This window comes from Halichondria panicea, chromosome 1 (assembly GCF_963675165.1).
Source record: "Halichondria panicea chromosome 1, odHalPani1.1, whole genome shotgun sequence".
Lineage (NCBI taxonomy): Eukaryota > Metazoa > Porifera > Demospongiae > Suberitida > Halichondriidae > Halichondria > Halichondria panicea.
The window spans coordinates 101,982-125,000 of NC_087377.1; the positions used below are offsets into that span (position 1 = coordinate 101,982).

At 41.2% G+C, this 23,019-nt stretch overlaps 2 protein-coding genes and 1 long non-coding RNA gene across 11 annotated transcripts in view; all 3 read right to left on the bottom strand.

The window, feature by feature from the left end:
• Positions 1-3,041: 3,041 nt before the first annotated feature.
• On the bottom strand, positions 3,042-7,562 carry LOC135347409 (uncharacterized). 7 transcript variants are annotated; one of them, XR_010398475.1, is made up of 6 exons: positions 6,990-7,562; positions 6,652-6,775; positions 5,613-6,424; positions 5,422-5,457; positions 3,664-5,273; positions 3,042-3,346 (listed from the first exon to the last, which is right to left on the bottom strand). It is a non-coding gene; the product is annotated as an uncharacterized LOC135347409 (long non-coding RNA). The 7 variants fall into 7 exon arrangements; XR_010398421.1 differs by having other exon boundaries at positions 5,613-6,073; positions 6,140-6,775; positions 6,990-7,560; XR_010398397.1 differs by having other exon boundaries at positions 5,613-5,721; positions 5,959-6,775; positions 6,990-7,558.
• Positions 7,563-14,661: 7,099 nt separating this feature from the next.
• Positions 14,662-23,019, bottom strand: part of LOC135343885 (uncharacterized) — a 16,552-nt gene continuing 8,194 nt past the window's right edge. Inside the window, exons 3-9 of the mRNA XM_064540943.1 lie at positions 16,783-16,839; positions 16,443-16,701; positions 16,227-16,348; positions 15,777-15,932; positions 15,633-15,684; positions 15,355-15,467; positions 14,662-14,991 (exon numbers count right to left, since the gene is read on the bottom strand). Of these exons, the coding sequence (XP_064397013.1) occupies positions 14,803-14,991; positions 15,355-15,467; positions 15,633-15,684; positions 15,777-15,932; positions 16,227-16,348; positions 16,443-16,701; positions 16,783-16,839 (948 nt within the window). The 3' untranslated portion in view covers positions 14,662-14,802. The remainder of the gene's footprint in view (positions 14,992-15,354; positions 15,468-15,632; positions 15,685-15,776; positions 15,933-16,226; positions 16,349-16,442; positions 16,702-16,782; positions 16,840-23,019) is intronic.
• The window catches only part of LOC135346128 (uncharacterized), a 12,367-nt gene continuing 6,394 nt past the window's right edge, over positions 17,047-23,019 (bottom strand). The window contains exons 6-12 of one of the 3 annotated variants that reach the window (XM_064543682.1): positions 19,613-21,808; positions 19,378-19,464; positions 18,906-19,214; positions 18,761-18,853; positions 18,555-18,650; positions 17,893-18,272; positions 17,047-17,801 (exon numbers count right to left, since the gene is read on the bottom strand). In XM_064543682.1, the coding sequence (XP_064399752.1) occupies positions 17,911-18,272; positions 18,555-18,650; positions 18,761-18,853; positions 18,906-19,214; positions 19,378-19,464; positions 19,613-21,808 (3,143 nt within the window). In that variant the 3' untranslated portion in view covers positions 17,047-17,801; positions 17,893-17,910. The remainder of the gene's footprint in view (positions 17,802-17,892; positions 18,273-18,554; positions 18,651-18,760; positions 18,854-18,905; positions 19,215-19,377; positions 19,465-19,612; positions 21,809-23,019) is intronic. The other 2 variants (XM_064543834.1, XM_064543762.1) reach the window with 2 other exon arrangements.

The window sequence follows — 23,019 nt, forward strand, 5'->3', positions numbered from 1 at the left end:
GTGGATACTCCTCCAAAAGACCAGCAGCAATGGATCACGAGGAAAAGAGCATCGCAGCGAGTACAAGTGAGTGGCTAGTCATGATCAAAAGTGGACCACCTAGTATAGTGTATAGGCTGCTTTAGATGACTGGCATTCAATATCTGCTAATAGATATCATTACTAGTGATCAAACTATACAGCCTCTGTGACAAATGCATCCATTGCTACACATTTGTTGATCCGTTACTTCATTGCGTACAGTGATGGAGAGCACGAGAGGGGCGGAGTCAGTGACAAGTTGCTATGACAACATATGATGGAGGAGTTACAAGGTGACACTGTGGAGTTTGTGTACAACCCATTGGACGTCTTGGACTCCAGATAAAGGAACACAATTAAGAAATAGTGAGTACTGCCGCGTGCAGAGTGTGACTCTTTCCCCCACCAAAACTGTGATCTGAGCATATCATGTGATAGGCCTTGTCTAGAGCTACAGAATGCATCTCTTAGTTTTGATATTGATTGCTTTTTAGTGAAGTTATGACCTCCTGAAAGTTGCTTAAATAATACATTTTATGGGGAAAGCGTTGTGTTAAATCAGGCCTAAGTTTGAGAGCCCTATAACTTGTGTCAGTCTCCAAGATAATGTGTGTAATTAGTAGTGCTACAAGACTGTACATACACTATCAATTATTGCAGCTCAAGTTGATTTGAAGAAATAAAAATGTTTAAGATAATAATTGTTATGGTGGAATTATCTACTAGTGAGTGAGTGGTCTGATTGTTCTCTCACTTGTTAGATTCGTGAGGGTCAGTTGTTCACTCTGTTGGATGCTGATGATGATCCACCCATTGGACGTCAGATAAAAATACAGTCGACCTAAGGAACAGTGAGTACTGCCGCGTGCAGAGTGTGACTCTTTCCCTAACCAAACGTTTTGTAGTTTGTGCTTTTTGCGCTGTACTCCCCCCTTGCATGTGTGACTGTTTTTTGTAGTTTGTGCTTTTTGCGCTGTACTCCCCCCTTGCATGTGTGACTGTTTTTTGTAGTTTGTGCTTTTTGCGCTGTACTCCCCCCTTGCATGTGTGACTGTATTTTGTAGTTTGTGCTTTTTGCGCTGTACTCCCCCCTTGCATGTGTGACTGTGTTTTGTAGTTTGTATGGTTTTTGCGCTGTACTCCCCTCTTGCATGTGTGACGGTGTTTAGTCACTAGCAATAGTTTTACGTTCCCGTGAGTGGGTTCAATTCACTAGCAATAGTTTTGCGTTCCCATGAGTGGGTTCAATTCACTAGCAATAGTTTTGCGTTCCCGTGAGTGGGTTCAATTCACTAGCAATAGTTTTAAGTTGCCGTGAGTGCATGGGTTCAATTCACTAGCAATAGTTTTACGTTCCCGTGAGTGGATTCAATTCACTAGCAATAGTTTTACGTTCCCTTGAGTGGGTTCAATTCACTAGCAATAGTTTTGCGTTCCCGTGAGTGGGTTCAATTCACTAGCAATAGTTTTGCATTCCCGTGAGTGGGTTCAATTCACTAGCAATAGTTTTAAGTTGCCGTGAGTGCATGGGTTCAATTCACTAGCAATAGTTTTACGTTCCCGTGAGTGGGTTCAATTCACTAGCAATAGTTTTGTGTTCCCGTGAGTGGGTTCAATTCACTAGCAATAGTTTTACGTTCCCTTGAGTGGATTCAATTCACTAGCAATAGTTTTGCGTTCCCGTGAGTGGGTTCAATTCACTAGCAATAGTTTTGCGTTCCCGTGAGTGGGTTCAATTCACTAGCAATAGTTTTAAGTTGCCGTGAGTGCATGGGTTCAATTCACTAGCAATAGTTTTGCGTTCCCGTGAGTGGGTTCAATTCACAATCCACTAGCAATAGTTTTACGTTCCCGTGAGTGGGTTCAATTCACTAGCAATAGTTTTACGTTGCCGTGAGTGGGTTCAATTCACTAGCAATAGTTTTACGTTCCCGTGAGTGCATGGGTTCAATTCACTAGCAATAGTTTTACGTTCCCGTGAGTGGGTTCAATTCACTAGCAATAGTTTTACGTTCCCGTGAGTGGGTTCAATTCACTAGCAATAGTTTTGCGTTCCCGTGAGTGGGTTCAATTCACTAACAATAGTTTTGGTTTTTGCGCTGTACTCCCCCTTGCATGTGTGACTGTTTTTTGTAGTTTGTGCTTTTTGCGCTGTGCTCCTCCCTTGCATGTGTGACTGTGTTTTGTAGTTTGTGCTTTTTGCGCTGTACTCCTCCCTTGCATGTGTGACTGTGTTTTGTAGTTTGTGCTTTTTGCGCTGTACTCTCCCCACACTCACACACACACACACACACAGTGAAGGAGCCTCCATCACAACGCCAGCGATATTTCCATAGTCATGATGAGGTACGCTAGGGGGTGTGGTCTCAGCTTGTGTGTGGGTGTGTGTGTAACTGTACATTATGCTGCATGTGAAATTGTCGTGTACTATAATTATATAAATACGACCACTTTCCCTCATCCCCCATTTCTCTGTAGACACGCTGTTTCTTATAATCATGGACACTGATGGGATAAGTTGAAGATAATTATTGTCAAGAAAGTAAACACAAGCCCGGCCCGTTACCAAGGAAACATGACAACATTGATCATCATTGAACATTTTTAGCCTATGCAGTCATAAAAATTAATATTGTTGTATTTTTTAATTTCTATTGCTAAAAATTAATTATGACCAAGAGTGCATGCGCTCTTGTTATGACATAATAATAATTATTACAATAAAAGTGGTAAAGATCATTAACTATATAAGTAAGAATTATGTGTATTTTATAAACCTTACAGTCTCCATGAGAACCCGTGTCCTCTCACGAGATCTGATCTACTAGCCACACCCTTAACCACTAGGCCACACCCATTCTTCACCAATCTGTGTATTATCAGGAGCTCATAAATAAGTTTAATTTTGATGACGGCTCTCTTCTGATACTACACAGTTACAATACATTTATCATTGATAACATAGCTGGCATGTGCAATTGTGTGGACAGACATTGACTCAACAAAGCATTCACATCAGGTATAATTATGGTGGATAGAGTGCTAGTAGTCACCACACAAACACTTATAATTGATAAAGAACAAATTAATTAAAAAATAAATGCCATCAGTCACAGTTTATAATGGCTAGAGGATATTGTCAGGCTAGAGTCACTTGCAGTCTTCCCTTGAGGTCCTCAGCAATGTCAGCTCTACTGATAACGGGAGACTCTAGAGCTGTTAACAAGTCCTCCAGTTGTGGACCACCTTGCAACCACTCTACGAGCATGTGTGTGAAACACTTGGTGACACTGTTGGGTCTTCTGGCATTCTCCTCAGCTATCACCTGCAGTGTACATTGTTATTATAATGACATCATTCTGCACTATCCAAGTTCTACGGTATATCGGCTGAAATTATGAATCATGTCAAGTTAATGAATTCAGTGGCCAACCAATTGCAACACAGCCACCCATACAACTAAAGAAACAAAACTACAACAGGGTTTCATACAGAGGGGGGGGGCCCTGGGATTTCCCACCCCCAGCCAAAATATCCCCCCCTTGAAATCTGAATATTAATGATGTCATAATAAAAATGTATATCCTTAAAAATGTCTACAATCTCGTGAAATTAATTTTATGCACACAAAAAACCATGCACCTCAGATAACCATTCCTCAACAATTTTTCCGGGAAAGGACCCCCAGACCCCCCTCTAGACCAAGGAACAAGTACAGCAGCCATTCAGTGTTAGGTAGTGCCAGACCATCAAACCATCGCCTTGTCCATCAATATATACACGACCATCAACCTACACAGAGAGCATAATTATGAGAGACTTGCCACACAACATAGCTAGCTACTCATTTGTGTGTATGCTGTTACAGTGGCTCCTCCACACACAATCAACCTACACAGAGAGTATGAGAGACACTATACACAATGGAGCTACTTATCTTTTGATGTGAAGAGACATCGACCTACACACCAAAGAAGCCAGCCATACTTACTTATCTTTACTTATCTTTGATGTCTCCACACAAAACAGTCAAGAGCACTAATAAATGATAGTAGTGGGCGTTGAGATCTGAGCCCCTCCCCCACATCTCCAGTCAAGCCCCACCCCCTTCAGTACCTACATTATACAGTGATGAGGTTAGTAATCCTCCCTGGGTCCCAGAGCAGCATGGCTTGTTTGTACCTGGGGGAGAGAGGAGACAAAAGCAGTGAGAGAATGAAACACTAGTACAGTATCTAGTAGGAGGAGCTGTGTGTGTGCATTGTGGCTGCAAGAGAACAAGCAAATGCATGGTTACATTGAGAGCGCAGTTCAAACAAAACCATCCACTCCACACAATACAATACCAGCCAATCACCACCACAGCTGACAACCATCAGCCTAGTATTATCAATACACACACAATACATAATATTATAACACCAGACAACAAAATTACACCCATAGCTGTTTGTGCTGTGCAAATCAATTCAACAGTGAAGACCACCAATTAATTCAGATCATTATTATCATCATAATACCAGACCAGGAATGAATGCACTCCTGACCAGACAAATCATTATAATTAAATCACACATCATCACCAAACCAGACTATGCAACAAAATTTCGCAACCACAACAACCAATCAAATCATCCACAGAAGGACCACCACCAGTAGTTTCCTTGCACAATATTTGGTTGCCAAAAATTAATGATGATCACCTTTGAGAAAAAATCACACACAAAACAAACACCAAATTGCAAAACTTTTCTAAAAATTAAATTCTACACTATTTTTTACCCCTGGGAACAGCTGTTGTCTGCTAGACTCTTCCAGGGCTTACTGTGGAAAGCCCTTCTTGTTCACTCACTTTCTGGTCCCTTTTCTTACCATTGAATTTACTGTACAAAAATACTCCCACTCACTACTTTCAATCTGACATCTCTACCTTACCAATAGGCTTCAGCTGCAGCTTCTCTTGGCTGCTAAAGAATCTGGGTGGGGTTGCTGCTGGACTGAAGCTAGGACGCCTTCTAATTCTATCCACCGTCAAGGTACCCATATAAAGTAAAAAGCTTATATCATACAGAAATTTTTTTGATACAGACACTTGAATACTACTGTTGTTTTTATACCACCCAACAAACACAAAATATTTATAACATGAACAAACATTTTTTAATAATAATATAGAGCTGCAGGCATGGCCAAGAGGCCACACTGGACCACGGAGGAGGTTCTTCTACAAGACATCTTGAATGATGAGGAACCTGCAGAGGAGTGGGAAGAGGATATGGAAGAGGTAACAGCGGACAGGGATGAGCCAGTCATGCAGGGCAGTGACGAAGAATTTTCTGATTGGGATGAAGGTGGGGTCTAAAACTAAACTGAATACCGATATAATTTATTACAACGTACATGTAGAAATGGAGCCCCCGTCAACAGACAGCAATCCTGCACAAGGTAAATTAAATTGTGACAGTGCCAATGAAAAGGGCCCTTAACGCGGCAATAATTAAATTAAGCTATAGGCCAATTTAGTAGAAATAAAAAACATGGGCAAAAATTTTTTTTTCACAGGTGCGAACTTCAACCCTTCCTCTACCTACCTGTAAAAATTTGGGTCTCTACGAAGCTTTAAACAGGTCAAGCGCGGACGTTGAAGAAACTCACCGAACGCTCATTTTGAAATTTACTGTCTACGTGAGGCGAAATTCCCTATTATTGTTATATTTTTAACAATAATTATTTATTAATAATTATAAGGTTAACAATTTGCTATTGATAAATCCTTTCCTAGACGACACAAGTGACGACACAAGTGGTCCAAGCGACTCGTCACACGGTTTGTGCAATGTTATGAAGTACAATTACAATCAGTTAGACTACCACACAAAACTAATGTACAGCTAATTATTATTACCCTCACATTTATTTAGGCAATGAGCAACCTACCTGGAGGAGTGAATTGCACACCCTGACTATCAAGTCATTTGAGTCAGCAGTAGGACCAACAGTGGATATCTCAGAGAGGCCAGAAGAAGTGTTTCTGCTATTTTTTAACAATGATCTGCAGGAACACATTGTGTGTGAGAGCAACAACTACGCTAGACATGTAATGGGAGAGGAGGCATACCGAACGTGGACTCAACACACAGTTTAAGAGCTCTGGGCCTTCTTCGGATTCTCCATCCTCATGGGACTCAATCACCTGCCATCGATCAATGACTATGGAGCCGAGACCACTATGCACCCATCGCCGATGTAATCTCAAGGCAGAGATTCCGTGATATCTCCCAGTATCTGCACTTCGTGGACAACGACCATCTTGTTCCACGAGGTGACCCCTCGTACAATCGGTTAGGGAAGATCCGCCCCCTCATTGAGCACCTGGGTGAGAGGTTCGAAGCTTTGTACAACCCTACACAGAATGTAGCAGTGGACGAAGCAATGATTAAGTTTCAGGGGCAGTCTTCCTTAAAGCAATATAATATGCCTATGAAACTGATCAAACGGGGGATCAAGGTATGGGTATTGGCAGATAGTGCTAACGGCTATTTCCACAAATTTGACATATACACGGGGAAGCAAAAGAAGAGACAGGTTGGACTTGGTGAGTATGTTGTCAAAACATGTGCCTGCAACCACCAGCAAAGAGATGTAAACGGGGATGGTGTGCGTTCTGCTGGAAGGACTCCAACAAGAAGACTGACAGATGTAACGAGTGTGGTGTCTGGCTCTGCCATGGTGGAAACCCAACATCAGACTGTTTCTATTTGTGGCATAAGAACTTGTAAATATTATAATTATTATCTTATTTACTGTTTATGATAATTATTATTTATTAGTACGGCTTCATTATAGTCACATGATGTACGCTAATGATACACACTAATCATTATAATTATTTAAAGCAACAAAGCTACGCGTACATATATACGTACTGCATCGCTCGGTAGATTAATAATACACAGCCTATCACTCACCTTGTGACACGTACGTTTGGTTGACTGCTCCACCACCTGAGAATCACACGCATCTGTGATCCAGCAATACTCTGTACACACAAAGAAAGATGATGAAGGGTTCTTAGTACTACAAATTCTAGATACAATGAAAGCACCGCAGGTGCTGATGCCTCGGTGGAGATACCAAAGCTACATAACATAAAGCTACTAATAGCTACTAATAGCACATGATAAACAATTTAATTTGCTGAGTTGGTAATGATCGACCATGATTGTTGTTAATGATGCCCAAAAGTTCAAGTCTAAAGCTGCATTCAAGTAGCAGAGCCTTGCAGCTCTCTTCTCACTCTTGCAGCTACCAATAGCTAGCGTTCTATAGTGCAGAGCTAACTACTAAGTAGAGTAGCAACACTCGGTAAACAAGTTTGGCTACGTGTTCTTCTGAAAAGGCTGCAATGGCATTCCAAGTAAGCAAAACTAGGCATAACTCGAGAACGAAGCATTATTTGGCAAATCCACGAATTTAAATCCATGACTAGAAGCCTATAGAAACTCTTACTTGCACTTGATTCATCCTTGAGCAGCTGTAGCAGTCTACACGCACGCACGCACACACACACACACACACACTACCGTATTATACCTCGCTTGCGCATGCGCACCGAGGCTATCTGCCATTCAGGCTGTATTATTTTATCAAAGTGTATCATAGGCCCTAAAGAATACTCTAAACATCACTGCAGTCAACATACAGCTTAGGAAGCTTGGTAGAGCTGGGCCACTGCAAGTGTTTCTTCGTTCACAGTCACACACGAGATCACATTTGTATATAAGCCACACCTAGTACATACAGTACCTGCACATAAAAAAAGGTGAAGCAAAGCTTCTTAGGAGTTTAAACTCTACAGCTATGTGCTATATACCAAGCACAATAAGTATTAGACTGTATGAAGCTTCTAGAGAATCGAAAAAGCCAAGTAACAAAGTGGAATTATACACAACTACTACTTACCACTTGACAGAAGCAGATCACAGCCAAATTTTTGAGATAGTAAGCGATTCGGGCATCATCTTGTAGATCTTTGACTGATCAACTTGAGCTGCAATAATTGATCGTGTATGTACAGTCTTGTAGCACTACTAAATACACACATTATCTCGCGCTGTTTCTGCAACACAGTGGAAAGCTCGCGATGTTTTTATAACACAGCGGAAGGCTGCAAAAAAAATCAAGTCAATCAATAAAACATGACCAAATAAACAACTACAATGCTCCACAAGGCTTCCTAGCCTAACATTCCTGCAAACATGCAAGCTACAAGCAAGCAAAGAAACTCACCTCTTCCAGCAAGACACTGAGCTTCTTCTTCAAACGGGTCAGGTGGCATATCCGGCACCTGATCCCTTCAAACTTCAAAGGAACTGAGCTTCTGGAATTAACTGGATCTGAGAATATTCCAGGCCATTGACGTCAGAGTCTCAGTTTCAGAGCTGGAGGTAAAGCCTTTGAAGTGATCCTTTGACGAGGCCTTGAATTCCAATTCATTTTCAGTCCCTCTAACTCTGGGTCTTCTCTTGCTCCACTCGAAGGAAAGGCTCTTGTCCCTCAACTCTCGATCAGAGGCAAAGGACAGGGCAAGGAGGAACACATCATCTCCTTCGCTGACTTCCTGACAGTGTAACGTGTGGTAATGGATGTTAGTAGATACTCTTGCACACATGCATAATTATAACAAAATTACTCACTTCTGCAAACCAGCATTCTTGGTGATCGAGGACTGAGAGAGATTTCACTGGTGCATGTATATAGCTCCATTAGTATGAGGACCTCGTGTACATCACTGGATATCTGCTTAGTAATGGATGAAATGTATGTCACAGAATACGAGCAATCAGACAGAGCCTTGGTGACAGCAATCTCTTGTTTGGTGAGGTAGACGTCAGCATCATTGTTCACTGCCAGTCTCTTCAGAGCTAGCTTGCGTCCATTACTGGCTCTGACCACAAAGACGACATGCAGCAAAGCCACTTAGTGTGTGTGTGTGCGTGGGCGGGTGTGTGTGTGGGGGTGTGTGTGTGTGTGAGGGAGTGTAGGTACTGTACAGAGGATTGCGCTTGCAACAAAATTTATTGTTGTATTTTTTAATTTCTACTGAAAATTAATTATGACCAAGAGTGCATGCGCTCTTGTTATGACATAATAATAATTATTACAATAAAAGTGGTAAAGATCATTAACTATATAAGTAATTAAGAATTATGTGTATTTTATAAACCTTACAGTCCCCATGAGAACCCGTGTCCTCTCACGAGATCTGATCTACTAGCCACACCCTTAACCACTAGGCCACACCCATTCTTCACCAATCTGTGTATTATCAGGAGCTCATAAATAAGTTTAATTTTGATGACGGCTCTCTTCTGATGCTACACAGTTACAATACATTTATCATTGATAACATAGCTGGCATGTGCAATTGTGTGGACAGACATTGACTCAACAAAGCATTCACATCAGGTATAATTATGGTTAGTCACCACACAAACACTAGCTAGTATAATTGATAAAGAACAAAAATTAATAATTAAAAAATTAATACCAGCAGTCACAGTTTATAATGGCTAGAGGACATTGTCAGGTTAGAGTCACTTGCAATCTTCCCTTGAGGTCCTCAGCAATGTCAGCTCTACTGATTACGGGAGACTCTAGAGCTGTCAACAAGTCCTCCAGTTGTGGACCACCTTGCAACCACTCTACGAGCATGTGTGTGAAACACTTGGTGACACTGTTGGGTCTTCTGGCATTCTCCTCAGCTATCACCTGCAGTGTACATTGTTATTATAATGACATCATTCTGCACTATCCAAGTTCTACGGTATATCAGCTGAAATTATGAATCATGTCAAGTTAATGAATTCAGTGGCCAACCAATTGCTATACTAACATGCAACACAGCCACCCACACAACTAAAGAAACAAAACTACTAACAGGGTTTCATACAGAGGGGGGGGCCTGGGATATCCCCCCCCCTAGAAATCTGAATATTAAAGATGTCATAATAAAAATGTATGACTTTTCTCCTTAAAAATGTCTACAATTTCTCATTAGACTAGTGAAATTAATTTTATGCACACAAAAAACCATGCACCTCAGATAACCATTCCTCAACAATTGTCCCGGGGAAGGACCCCAGACCCCCCTCTAGACCAAGGAACAAGTACAGCAGCCATTCAGTGTTAGGTATAGTGCCAGACCATCAAACCAAAGATATAGGAAGGGAAGGATTGGCAACGGTAGAAAATTTGAAGTCCGTGACACACTACGTCATTGGAATGCATCACTTTGCCTCTACTTTTGTTGCCTCCAAACTATGGCAATAAAAATAACAGAGAGAACAAGTCATTATTAACTCTGAAAGAAGTCATTGATGACAGATGCAAGTTGACATCCCAAGAATCTGCCTCATGTTAAATACTGAGAGGGATTCTCAAAGTCAACAAGAAAGAGAGAAGCTCAGAAACAACACTTTAATACTTAGACAATACTGCTTGTGTTCATGTCCATTCTCACATTTGATACGAGCTCTGGGCTTGTATGCACAAGAACTAGATAACATAGATAGACTGATAGTACTATAGCCATTAATTCTCTGTAACATGTTCTGTACGACATAAATTTTTATTAATACCAAATTTTAATAAATTATCAACATTTCACAAGTCATATAAAGTTCTACTGCTGCTACTGCATGAAGTAGAGCTGGTGCTATACAACTGTACAGGTCTTTTGCATGTAACAAAGTCTTTCATTTCGTTTTTTAATTATGTAGCCCAAAATAGTCAATCAACTCTTCCTTCTTCAGCTTCATAAATTTCTTCCAGCATACTGATAGTACGATGAAGATCTAATAGTATGACTGTGTATGTGGGGAGGGGGGGCATATGAATGAGTTAGTAAAACACTGTGGCTTTCTATCCCAGTTCTGTTTCTTACTATATAAGCCGATAATCAGGCCTTACACCTCCAGTCATATTTTCTGCAACTGACAAAAATTTAAAGCACAAAACCTGTGCCAGTTGATGGACCTGACATTGATAAACACTCTCATAAAGTCAGTATAATTTTAAAAGCATGTGTGTTTCTTAAAAAGGGAGCATAAAACGTCAGATGAAATAAGCCATACGCAACACTACAACACATTCTAAACGGTATGAATAGGCGATTTTTGCCTTTCAGTAGATCAACCTACATACATACAACCAGGAAAACTTGAAGAATAGTAATATGGATGAGTACTGTTTCTTAAAAAGGGATCAAACCTTGTAAAATTGTAGTTTTTCTGTAGTAAAAAATCTTTGTTTCTTTAGTTTTACAAACTGGCAAGATAATCTAACTCTAAATAAAGCACAACATCAGTGTAACACCATGAGAGGTCATGAGGCACTAAAGGAAGACCACAACAGACTGTTTCTGCTTTTCGTGGGAATTCTGGCAGGAAAACAGGCGAGTCACGGATGGTTTCATTACAAAACTGCAGAAACACATGTAAAATGATCACGTGAACCACTTCCGTTGCCAATCCTTCCCTCCTATATCTATGATCAAACCATCATCAATATATACACAACCATCAACCTACACAGAGAGCATGAGAGACTTGCCACACAACATAGCTAGCTACTCATCGATCTGTGTGTATGCTGTTACAGTGGCTCCTCCACACACACAATCAACCTACACAGAGAGCATGAGAGACACTGTACACAATGGAACTACTTATCTTTTGCTGTGAAGAGACATCGACCTACACACCATAGAAGCCAGCCATACTTATCTTTGATGTCCATAGCTGCACATAGACTGGCGGCGACAGCCGCCCGAGCATGTAGCGCGAGCGACTGGCAAACTGCCTATCAGTCACTTGTCTCAGCGGAAGTGTAATAGATCGTATGACACTACTAAACATGAATATCGTTATAGATAATGTGGTTAAATTTTGCTATGAGATTCAGCTACTATGGAATGCACTGAATCCCCTGAAGTGTAAGTGCGGTTACAATTACAGGGCTAATATGACGTTGAGCAATCTGATAGGCTGCAATGCTCGTTGCAGCTGAGACGAGTGACTGATAGACAGTTTGCCAGTCCCTCGCGGTACACGAGGGGCTGTCGCCGCCAGTCTAAGCTGCACACAAAACAATCAAGAGACACTGCACTATAAATGATAGTAGTGGGCGTTGAGATCTGAGCCCCTCCCCCACATCTCCAGTCAAGCCCCACCCCCTTCAGTACCTGCAATACATTATACAGTGATGAGGTTAGTAATCCTCCCTGGGTCCCAGAGCAGCATGGCTTGTCTGTACCTGGGGGAGAGAGGAGACAAAAGCAGTGAGAGAATGGAACACTAGTACAGTAGCTAGTAGGAGGAGCTATGTGTGTGTGCATTGTGGCTGCAAGAGAACAAGCAAATGCATGGTTACATTGAGAGCAGCAGTTCAAACAAAACCATCCACTCCACACAATACAATACCAGCCAATCACCACCACAGCTGACAACCATCAGCCTAGTATTATCAATACACACACAATACATAATTATAACACCAGACAACAAAATTACACCCATAGCTGTTTGTGCTGTGCAGAGAAGAGATGAGAAATTCCCACAACAACAAATCAATTCAACAGCGAAGACCACCAATTAATTCAGATCATTATTATCATCATAATACCAGACCAGGAATGAATGCACTCCTAACCAGACAAATCATTATAATCAAATCACACATTATCACCAAACCAGACTGTGCAACAAAATTTCCCACCCCACAACAACCAATCAAATCAACCACAGGAGGACCACCACCAGTAGTCCAGTAGTTTCCTTGCCCAAGGGACTAATACAATAAGGGCATAATAAACTAAAGGGATACTGTGACTGTGAGTACCATTAACTGAGCACAGAGGTAATCAACCAGAATGTGTGGGATCAGTGGTTCAACAACAGTAGACTCACAGAGACAACACCTCCTTGCTCTTGAAGCCCTTCTCGACTCCAGTTGCAACAAGCCTGGCATGCAAGGCTTGCACAAGTGCTCAAGACTACTCTTCACTAACCCAGTCAAAGGCTACAGTTCCCTTGGCACACCTAGGGTTTAGTTAAAGCCTGAACTTACCAATTCCATGTGCAGTAGGCACAGAGTTAAGATCCTAAAAAAGCCGTCATAACAGATTAGTATAAGCCAAGAAGCAGCAGTTGTCTAACTATAATTATTATAGCTATCTATTCTAATGATCCTATAGCTAACTAACTATTGGAACTGATAACGAGATCTTAACACTCCCAATTATGGCAGGATCCTGTGCTGCTTTCCTTTAGGTAGGTACTAACAGCAGAGTGCTCCCTCAATAGACTGGAACGCCATGAGTAATCCATCATTGCACCCCAAAGGCTGGTTCGACAACGGTTTCAAGAACAAGAAGATGCTGTCCTGCGACCCGGCTGTTAAAGAACCTTCCACACACATTCTGATTGATTACTTGAGTGCTACAGACACCATCCCTCCCTCCCCAACCACCAAAGGGTTCAAGGCCATGCAGGTAATAGACTCTTACCCATGCGTATTAAAAACAGTATACAAAAAGCGTTGTCGACACGAGTTTAGCCATGCATACATGCATTTAACGTGCGCTTTGCTGGCAAGTATGTATCTATTAAGCTGCATGACCTACACACCTCACAGTCAAGAAGGGACCACCACACTTCGACACAAGGAATACCAGAACTTCCACTCTCAACAAACAAAGCAACACCAATACACTCAAAGGCCAGAGAGTGAACAATCCAATCAATAGCTGGGACAAGATACACACAAGATGAACATGCGGACGTACGGTTTCAACTTACAAATGACTCTTGCAGCCTGCACTGCTTCTAATCTATCTTTCCATGGCTGGATAATGCTCGCGCTGTTTCTGCAACACAGTAGAAGGCTCGCGCTGTTTCTGAAACACAGTGGAAGGCTCGCAATGTTCTGCAACACAGTGGAAAGCTCGCGCTGTTTCTGCAACACAGTGGAAAGCTCGCGATGTTTTTGTAACACAGCGGAAGGCTGCAAAAAAATCAAGTCAATACCAATCAATAAAACATGACTAAATAGACAACTACAATGCTCTTCCTAGCCTAACATTCCTGCAAACATGCGAGCAAGCAAAAAAACTCACCTCTTCCAGCAAGACACTGAGCTTCTTCTTCAAACGGGTCAGGTGGCATATCCGGCACCTGATCCCTTCAAACTTCAAAGGAACTGAGCTTCTAGAACTGGATCTGAGAATATTTCAGGCCATTGACGTCAGAGTCTCCAAGGAGATGCCATGGAGACAACATGGAGGACCGCAGGAGTACTAGCTACAAGGTGTTGCGAGTATATATTATATTGTGGGTACATTGCGAAATCTGTCCCAGTGAATACTCATACGCATGCGCAGTGTGCCCCTTCGTGCAATTCAACAGCTAGAGACCAGCCCCTCCCCTTTTATCCATCATTGTGCAGAAGCTTGACGACCTTTTCAGCTAGCTATCATGCATGCTGCCATTAATGTACAAAATCAACCTGAACATAATTATAACTACTTAGAAACTGCCATGGCAAATGCTTTTATATAATTATAACGCATGATGGACTGGATTATTATTATTCAAAAGTCTTAGCAAGAGTGGGAACCAGCAAAACAAAGCATAAAAATAATTAGCTGTTTCTGATCAATAAAAGATGTATGAGTCACTATCATGATATGGAGTCAGTGGAGCTGTTACTGTGAAGGAGCTGTTACTGTGAAGCTAGCTTGGTTAGTTTAGACTCCATCTGTTGGGCAATGTCTCCACGACTAATGACAGGAGACTTGAGTGCATGGATGAGTGCTCCTAGTGTGGGGGCGGGGGTGGATCCTGTCAACCATTGCTCCAGTAGTTTAGTGAAACAGTCATCACACTCATTCGGACAGTCCCTCTTGATGGCCTGTGTGTGTGTGTGTGGGTGTGTGGGGTGGGTGTGTGTGTGTGTGGGTGTGTGTGTGTGTGTGTGTGTGTGTGTGTGTGTGTGTGTGTGTGTGTGGGTGTACATGTGAACTACTGATTTCACTACTACAGCTATAGAGTCACTGACACCACAGGCACACAGACTATTATAGGAATGAGGATAATTATTGCTATAGGCTAATAATAATAAATGGTTTGCACATGCAGGCTATGACAATGAGTGCAGTACTGCTTGCTGGCACATTCCTTAACTGATGATGCCTGACTGTATGAGCACAGGGCTATTAGTACACAGTCATCTACTGCTATACAGTGTTCAGTACACACACAGCAGAGCACTCACATCTAGTGTCCCCTCATTGACACCCAACTGCTCTCCCAGAGGACGCCATGTCCCCCTCACCTCCCAGGCAGCTGTCCTCACTACCCTCAAATGATGATCCACACTCAGTCCCTCTGGAAGGAACACACAATCATGACAACAACATAACACTGTCATTATTCCTAAGCAATGCCTACTAACTAAAACACACATTACTGAAGGACACTCTGTATTGTACTGATAAGATCAGCTACATCATTATTCACTGCTGTTAATTAAATCAAGATTAATGTGCTTACCATCGTGAGTGAGAGGACAAATATCAGGAGAGATGTCGCTGGTAGCTTTTGTCTGTAAAGAGAAATCAAATATTAGTTACTTGTGTTTATATAATGTATAATTATAGAACATGTTCTGTAAAGACTTGTAATATAGTTGCCAACCTTAATGGTTGTTGCAATGTCCCCACGAGCAATGGCGGGAGACTCTAGTGCTCTAACAAGGGCAGACCAGGAGGGGGGAGGAGAGGAGCGCTTCACCCAGTGTGTCAGCATGGCCTCAAAGCACGGCTCAACCCAGCAATAGTCCTTCTCAAGACTCTGTATCAGTACACACAGTGAAACACAGTATTAAATACTTAGTAAGAGCTCAACATTACGTTGCCTGTTAAATAGGTTGGTACATCATACAAGACCACACCAAATATGCAGAGTCAGCATTGCTAGAGATACCTCATTCTAAGAGAATGCTTACAATTGAAACGCTCACTATTCAACCATTAAATAACAGTAGCAGTCAATTAAATAGTGCACACACATAATTAGAATGAAGGGACTACACTGGGAGAATATACTCAAGGTGGCCGGTGGAGGTAGTCATTGTTAAGGTCTTACCTTCCTAGTTGCATAGTCAATGTCTAGTTCTATAGCCAGGCTGTACCAGTCAGAGCGTATCTCTTTGATCACTTCCTTCACATCTGCAAACAGCTCATCAGTTTCAGAGCTGGAGGAGTCCTCTGTATATAACAATTCAAATATAGTCACACATTGTACAGTACACACGTAACAATGTACACACAATCTGCACACATGCTCTGACATTATTCTCACCAACACTCTCTTTGAGGCAGTGGTACACGGTGAAGAAAGGCTTCTGGTTCTTGGAGATCTCACAACTGATAAAGCCCTTGAAGTGATCCTTTGAAGAGGCCTTGAATTCCAATTTGTGTTCATTCAACCTTATCAATTTCAGGGCTTCTCTTGTCCACTTGAAGGTGAGGTTCTTGTCTTTCAACTCTCGCTTAGAGGCAAAGGGCAGAGCCTTAATGACCTCATCTGAAGAAAGGTCAACTGATATAAAGACCAGGTACTAAATTAATGAACAGTTTGTGTACAGCCAAAATATTGCTCCCCTAATGTGTATGTTATAAAGAGATTCCACTGTACTGACCTTGAGGTCACGATGTATGGTGGGTTTTGTCCGATGGTGTAGCCTAGCAACGGCCTTAGCAACAGAGAAGATATGCAACACTTCACGTTGTCTCAGTTGAGTGCCCGCTGATAATCGCTGATTCAGCAAATCTATCACCGAAGTACCTATTTATACAGGAAGAAAACTTCAGTAATATTATTATTATTATTAGCTACAATAAGTGTTAGGCCATGCAAAGTCAATTTGTAGTTTCTCAGGCCCTCGTGCTTGGAAATTGGCAGCTTTATAAAAAAAAAACTTAAATATCACGTGACCTCAAATTAAAGGCACTAAAAGAAAAGATAAATTTGTATGGTTTTTGGTCAAGAATATAATTATGACTAAAATTAATTAGTAAAAATTATGCACTTCCGCTTATTGAGGAAGTTAGGGGCCAGTTTTCAATTAAAATGCTATGAATATCATTATTATTTATCAAAATGCCTCAATCGCTTGCTATTTTAGGAATAATACCCTGAGAAACTACAAATTGACTTTGCTTGGCCCTAGATGACAGAATGTCAACACTTGATTAGAGGGAGTGGGAATCACTACTAAGCTGATTGAAACATGTCAACAATCTGAAAGGATTTAATATTCCTAAGCGAACCTACTCACCCTAGCATTGTCCAGCTCCCTCTGCAGACTAGCCACCATATCCACTAATACTGGACTGTGTGCTCCTCCAGCTCATGCCTGCAGACACTCACTCTAGCATCTAGCTCTAGCTCTGATCATGAGGAGGCCATGTGGTTAACAAGAAGCTGCAACTGAAGTGATCCGTACCCAACAACAATGGTAAAAGGTCACTAAACTAGAAAACTGGAAATGAAATTCTGATAATAAAAATAGAATTAAGGTGGTATAATCAAACACAGAACACAGAGCATTATAATAGTCAGTACTTATAGTCAACACAGAGTTAGTTCTTTACTTGACATTCTTGCATGCTTCTTTACTTTACATCTTTATTCGTCCCTTTCAAGCAACTCCAGTATCTGTATGAAAGCATGAGCACAGCACAATCAATCAAAGCTATAGAGAACAAAACATCAGACAAGACTACAATCAGATTACAAACACACGTACCTTGTCAGGTTCTCTTGATCAATTGGTGGCACTATGAGCAACTGCAGTTGCTGTCTTCACATACTTGTCTTCAATTTCCTCGGCTACATCGTTACACTCAACAGTAGGCCTCCTTAGACATTCACATATGTAAGCCCATGTCATCGGTGGTTCAATGACTTGAAGACGCTTGCCCACCATCTTCAGTAGGCGGCGTTGGTTATGGCGGTATGCATCTTCAATGTCTTCCAAGTCAGTAATCTTCATTCCAAGAGCCAGTCCCAAGTTGAACCAATCATTGCTGGCATTGTTCAGACTATCACAAATTATTAGAACATCATCTCCAGTCAGAACAATGGACGACCGTTGGTTTCTGCTAGGATGCTCCTCTTGTGATGATCCTATACACACAAGGAAATGGATTTAAAACAAGATTGATTAACTTGTCCAACATGTACAACCTTATTCTCACATTCCCTAACGTCACACAATTGATCTGATGACATCGACACAATGAACAAATCTCTACAATGGAACGCTCGGCCTGATCGTAATCATTATAGACAAATGGGAATTATTGGATACTAAATTTAAGCCAACACCAGATGTAGTTTCAACACATGTACATGTACTACATTCTACATACTCTAGTTCACTGATCTGTACGTGATGACATCTCATACCTTGTACAGTGACATCCTTCTTTGGACGCTTTAACAGAGTTTCACCTTCTTCACCTGATCCCAACAATCTTTTGCGGTGTCCTGGGGCTAGAGGATCTGTACACGTATGCAGTAGGAAGTGTCAGCAATACGTATACGTGATGTAACGGCATTAAAGAATGAAATGGCAGGTTTCTAATTATGAGTCCTCTGCATGAGCCTCTCACCAGTGATGTGGGGTGGTCGGGACAAGTCCTCTGCATGGGGTCCGGGAACACACGAATCGTTTCTTTGTCTCTTTCTTTTCCCTGATAGCCGAGCTAGTTTTTGGAACAATTTTTAGCTATAGTGACTTCACACAATCACACTTACCATCGTATTTCTCCTCGATTGTATTTGCTAGAACGTCTTGTCTGACAGTGCCACTTCTGAGGCCATTGCAAATGTCACTCCATGTACGAGAAGGTGAAGATTCCAGCCACTGGGTCAGCATTCTAATTAAACCATCTTTATTGTGATTTGTGTGACACTTGATATTCTCAAGCGTGGCAACTGGGATCCCTAAAGCGAGACCCAACTCAAACCAAACATTAATGGCTTCCATTAATTGAGAAAGAACTTCTTGCAAGTCTTTAGTGTATAATTGATCATCGTCTTCTTGATCATCATGTACAGCAATGCCTGCAGTGAGAATAGTCCTTTAACTAAATATATAGGAATGACCAATAGAGATAGCACATAAACATAATGTATAGAAGAACAATCGGATTGAAGGATGGCAGTTTTGCAACTGCATGTTTGGTTCTTGCTATAATTATTATAATTATGCAGTGACAGATCATACCTTGTACAGTAACATCAGTCTTCGGACGCTTTGACATGTTTTTATCTGATCCCAATAATCTTTTGCGCTGACCTGAGGCTAGAGGATCAGATACAGTGCTAATGTAAGCCTGTGCCTTAAACAGTTACAAAGTTGTTACATAATCTAGCTAACTAAATAATGTCTTTGTGCTACATTGAGAGACATGTATGAACATAAATATGGGGCCTAGAATAACTGGTAAGCATGATCTCACGTTCCACAGAAGTCTCACTGCTCAGAACTGATGGTTGTGATGATGCCTCACTGGCTACACTCATAGATGGACACACAGAGAGCCAATCTTTGTGACCGTTTCCTAACTTATACATCATCTTCTTGCATAGAGTACACCTCATACGTTCTCCATTACCCAGAACACCAGCTGGGTGGTGGGGCACTTGGGAACTTGCACTTGCTTCAGTAGAGGGCAATTTATGGGGACACAGAAATGCGATTTCAGGATCTTCATACATGTATTTCAGAGCTTTGTAAGCAGATCGAAGACCAGAGTGAATATTTTCATATATCAACGACAACATTTCTTTTTGATTACTACTGGAATGAATTTCGAGGAATGAAAACCCATCAATTAGCGTGATAAAACAATCTTCCTCTCGATGAATCAATTGTACAAAGTTTCTACTCGGCAGGTGATCCTCCATTTCAATTTCCCATTCACATTCTTTAATCAGGTACACTTGTAGACAGCAAAACACTCCACAGCACTGCCAGTTACTTTTGAAGTATAAAACGAGTGGGATCAAACCGGTCTTAAGCAAATCAGCTCGTTTGTCATTGACTTGAGTTGGTGGCAGCAAGGATAGAAGTGATGGCATATAGAAACGCTTATCTTTCCCGACTTCTTGTGAGAATAAACGAAATGGGGTGGCTATCAGCAAGTGCTTGAATATTTCAATGAGATGAGTGGGCGCAAAGAGTCCATTGATGTAGTGCTTTTCAAAATCTTTATCAGATAAAAGTTCAATCGTAATAATTCCTTTATCGGTAAAATCTAACCAGGTTCCAAACCCATTACTTCCTCGCATGTATGCAGCATACTCGACAAGCTCTGTTACTTTATCGAGAAGCACTTGAGTATCACAGAATACCACATTTGGTAGAATGGCAGGATAGTAGTGAAAGATGTGATGCTCATGGAAAAATTTTAAAGCTTCAAAAAGTGCATCTTCGTGAAAATTATGTAGCGTTTTTGCAATTTCTACACATTCGGTCTTGCTTAGAACTTTTCTTTTTTCATCGTTTGAAACCTTCTCAACAATAATTTCCAAAATAAACCACCAAAAAGGGACCAGGATTTCAAATTTATTCAGCTCTTGAGATGCTTTGTAAATACATCCACGAATTTTCTTCGCCAATTCCTCACTGTCAGAATCGCAGTGCTTGCAATCCACAGGAAATATGACATCTCTTTTCCCTAAATTAAAAAACATAGTCAACTTCTTAATGCAGTCTTTCTGTGCAAAGTTCAATAAAGTTTTATTCTTGTCAGACAATGTTTCCTTGCATTTGGATTGATGGTCTTTGTGAGTACCAATGCATACCAGCTTGCAGTTTTCACTGTGAGATTGAATGGACTGCACGAGATACTTGAAGTTATCCAAAACTGAGAGATGTGACTTAAAACCTTTACCAACTGGCTTATTGTCCTTGTAGTATTCAACCAGTGGATGATCGTCCAGGCAGTCAGAGAGACGAAGAATGTACAAAGCTACAGAAATCTTGGGCATGAAGAGTGGTAGCAGATTATGAAAGTGTGGTTGCCCACCGCTATCGATTATGTAGATCCAATGCGATCCAAACTTTTCTTGAACAGCAGTACGATCAGCATCAGAAAATCGCTGAATATTAGCCATTACATTCGAAACAGTGCTAAGAAATTTACTCTTTTTTCCTTCTAGCTTACTATGCGTTAATTTTGCTCCAGTTACTGACGGTTTAGTTGCTCTTGAAGTCGAAGGAGTCGCATCAACTGGCGTACTTGATTCATTGCTAGGTTCAAGTTGCTTCAGAGCAACGCTGAGTTCTTGTGGGATAGCAGATGCTTTAGAGTTAGGATCTGAGCTGGTTACATGAGATTTAATAGCATCAGCAACAATGCGTTGTAAGTCATCACTTGATACTGGTTTCCATGTTCTAGAGGGATCTTCTTGAGCTTCCGTTCTCAGTTTTGTAGTGTCACGAATTTGTCGTATCCTCTCTGCTGTGCTAGCTAATGGAGTGCTATTTCGATCTACAGGAGGAGGCAGTCCCAGAAGGAGATGCTTAGTGGAGGTTTTACCAGTGCCAGCCATTCCAAAGAATAAGATATTGGTAGTGTTCACACGGACAAATCCAGCCTTCATGGCTTCATTAAGAGCTTGCTCAGACTTGGATGATTCATCATTGAGGGCTGAAATAATAAACACGGAGTGATTCACGCGTATGTCCCTTGAAACAGTACCCAGTATATATACGTATATGCACAGTAACAGTCACAGTTCATATATTCACTTTCAAAAAGAAGTCATCTATAATACCCTCTAGTTATCCTCTTAACCTCTACACATAATTATACCGTATATGCTCGATCAGAGGCCGCCCTCAATAGTATAGCCTCCTTTGCTAGCAAAATGAGTAGCCACTCTCAAATAGTAGCCTCATGCATACAGTGAACTTTGACTCTAGCATTTCTGGACGAGGCAGCCAAACAAATTATTAATACTAGCAGCTAGCTATACATGTACATAGCTACTGGGTACAAGTAGCAGCTTGTTAGTGCTTCACAAAGACTTTCTCAGAGCAGAACTTTTGATAACAAAACCAGCAAAATGTATATAGCCGCAGCCTCTGATCAAGCATAATACGGTATGCAATAATTATTCACATTCCAAGGATCACAAACTAGCAAACTAAATGACCATCATCAACACCATACATCCACTGCATGACACGTTACGTGAAGTCTCAATTGATACCAGCTATATAGCTAGCGTACGTTGCATTTACACATGGCTTGACATAATGATAGCGCAGTTCATATATAGTCACGAACCAACAATTTCACAACAGAGGCAGCACTAACCCTCAGGAATTCATACCACAAAATACCACAAATAAGTCAAAATTGCGAGCAATGCCATCAATAGGGAGGTGGGTGGTGCTTTAAGGTTACGCTAAAATACCACTACTTACTACCCGACAGCACTGCTATTCACAACGGAGGCAGCACTAACTCACAAAACAGGTAAAAGTGAATTCATGCAATGCAATCAATAGGGAGGTGGGTAGTGCTTTAGCTATCCTCGTCCCCACGTCCACTTCACCTCCAAGGAAGAGGGTCTGGTATCAGTATAATGGACTAAAATGCTGACACTAGCCTCCATCGATGATATCAAGTGATGAATGAAATGGTTCACAGTCAATAAAGTGATCATGTGCTGTAATACTCAATTTCTTGACAATGACAATGACAATATTAAAACAAAGTACACAGTAAGTGAAGTGAGCATTCCATGATAGTAATAAACTATCTGCATATGATACTACAATGACAAGGTTAGCTGCCAAGTTGCTTCATTCTCAGATTCTTTGTGTCCTGTTAATTGTTACTGACTCAGCAAC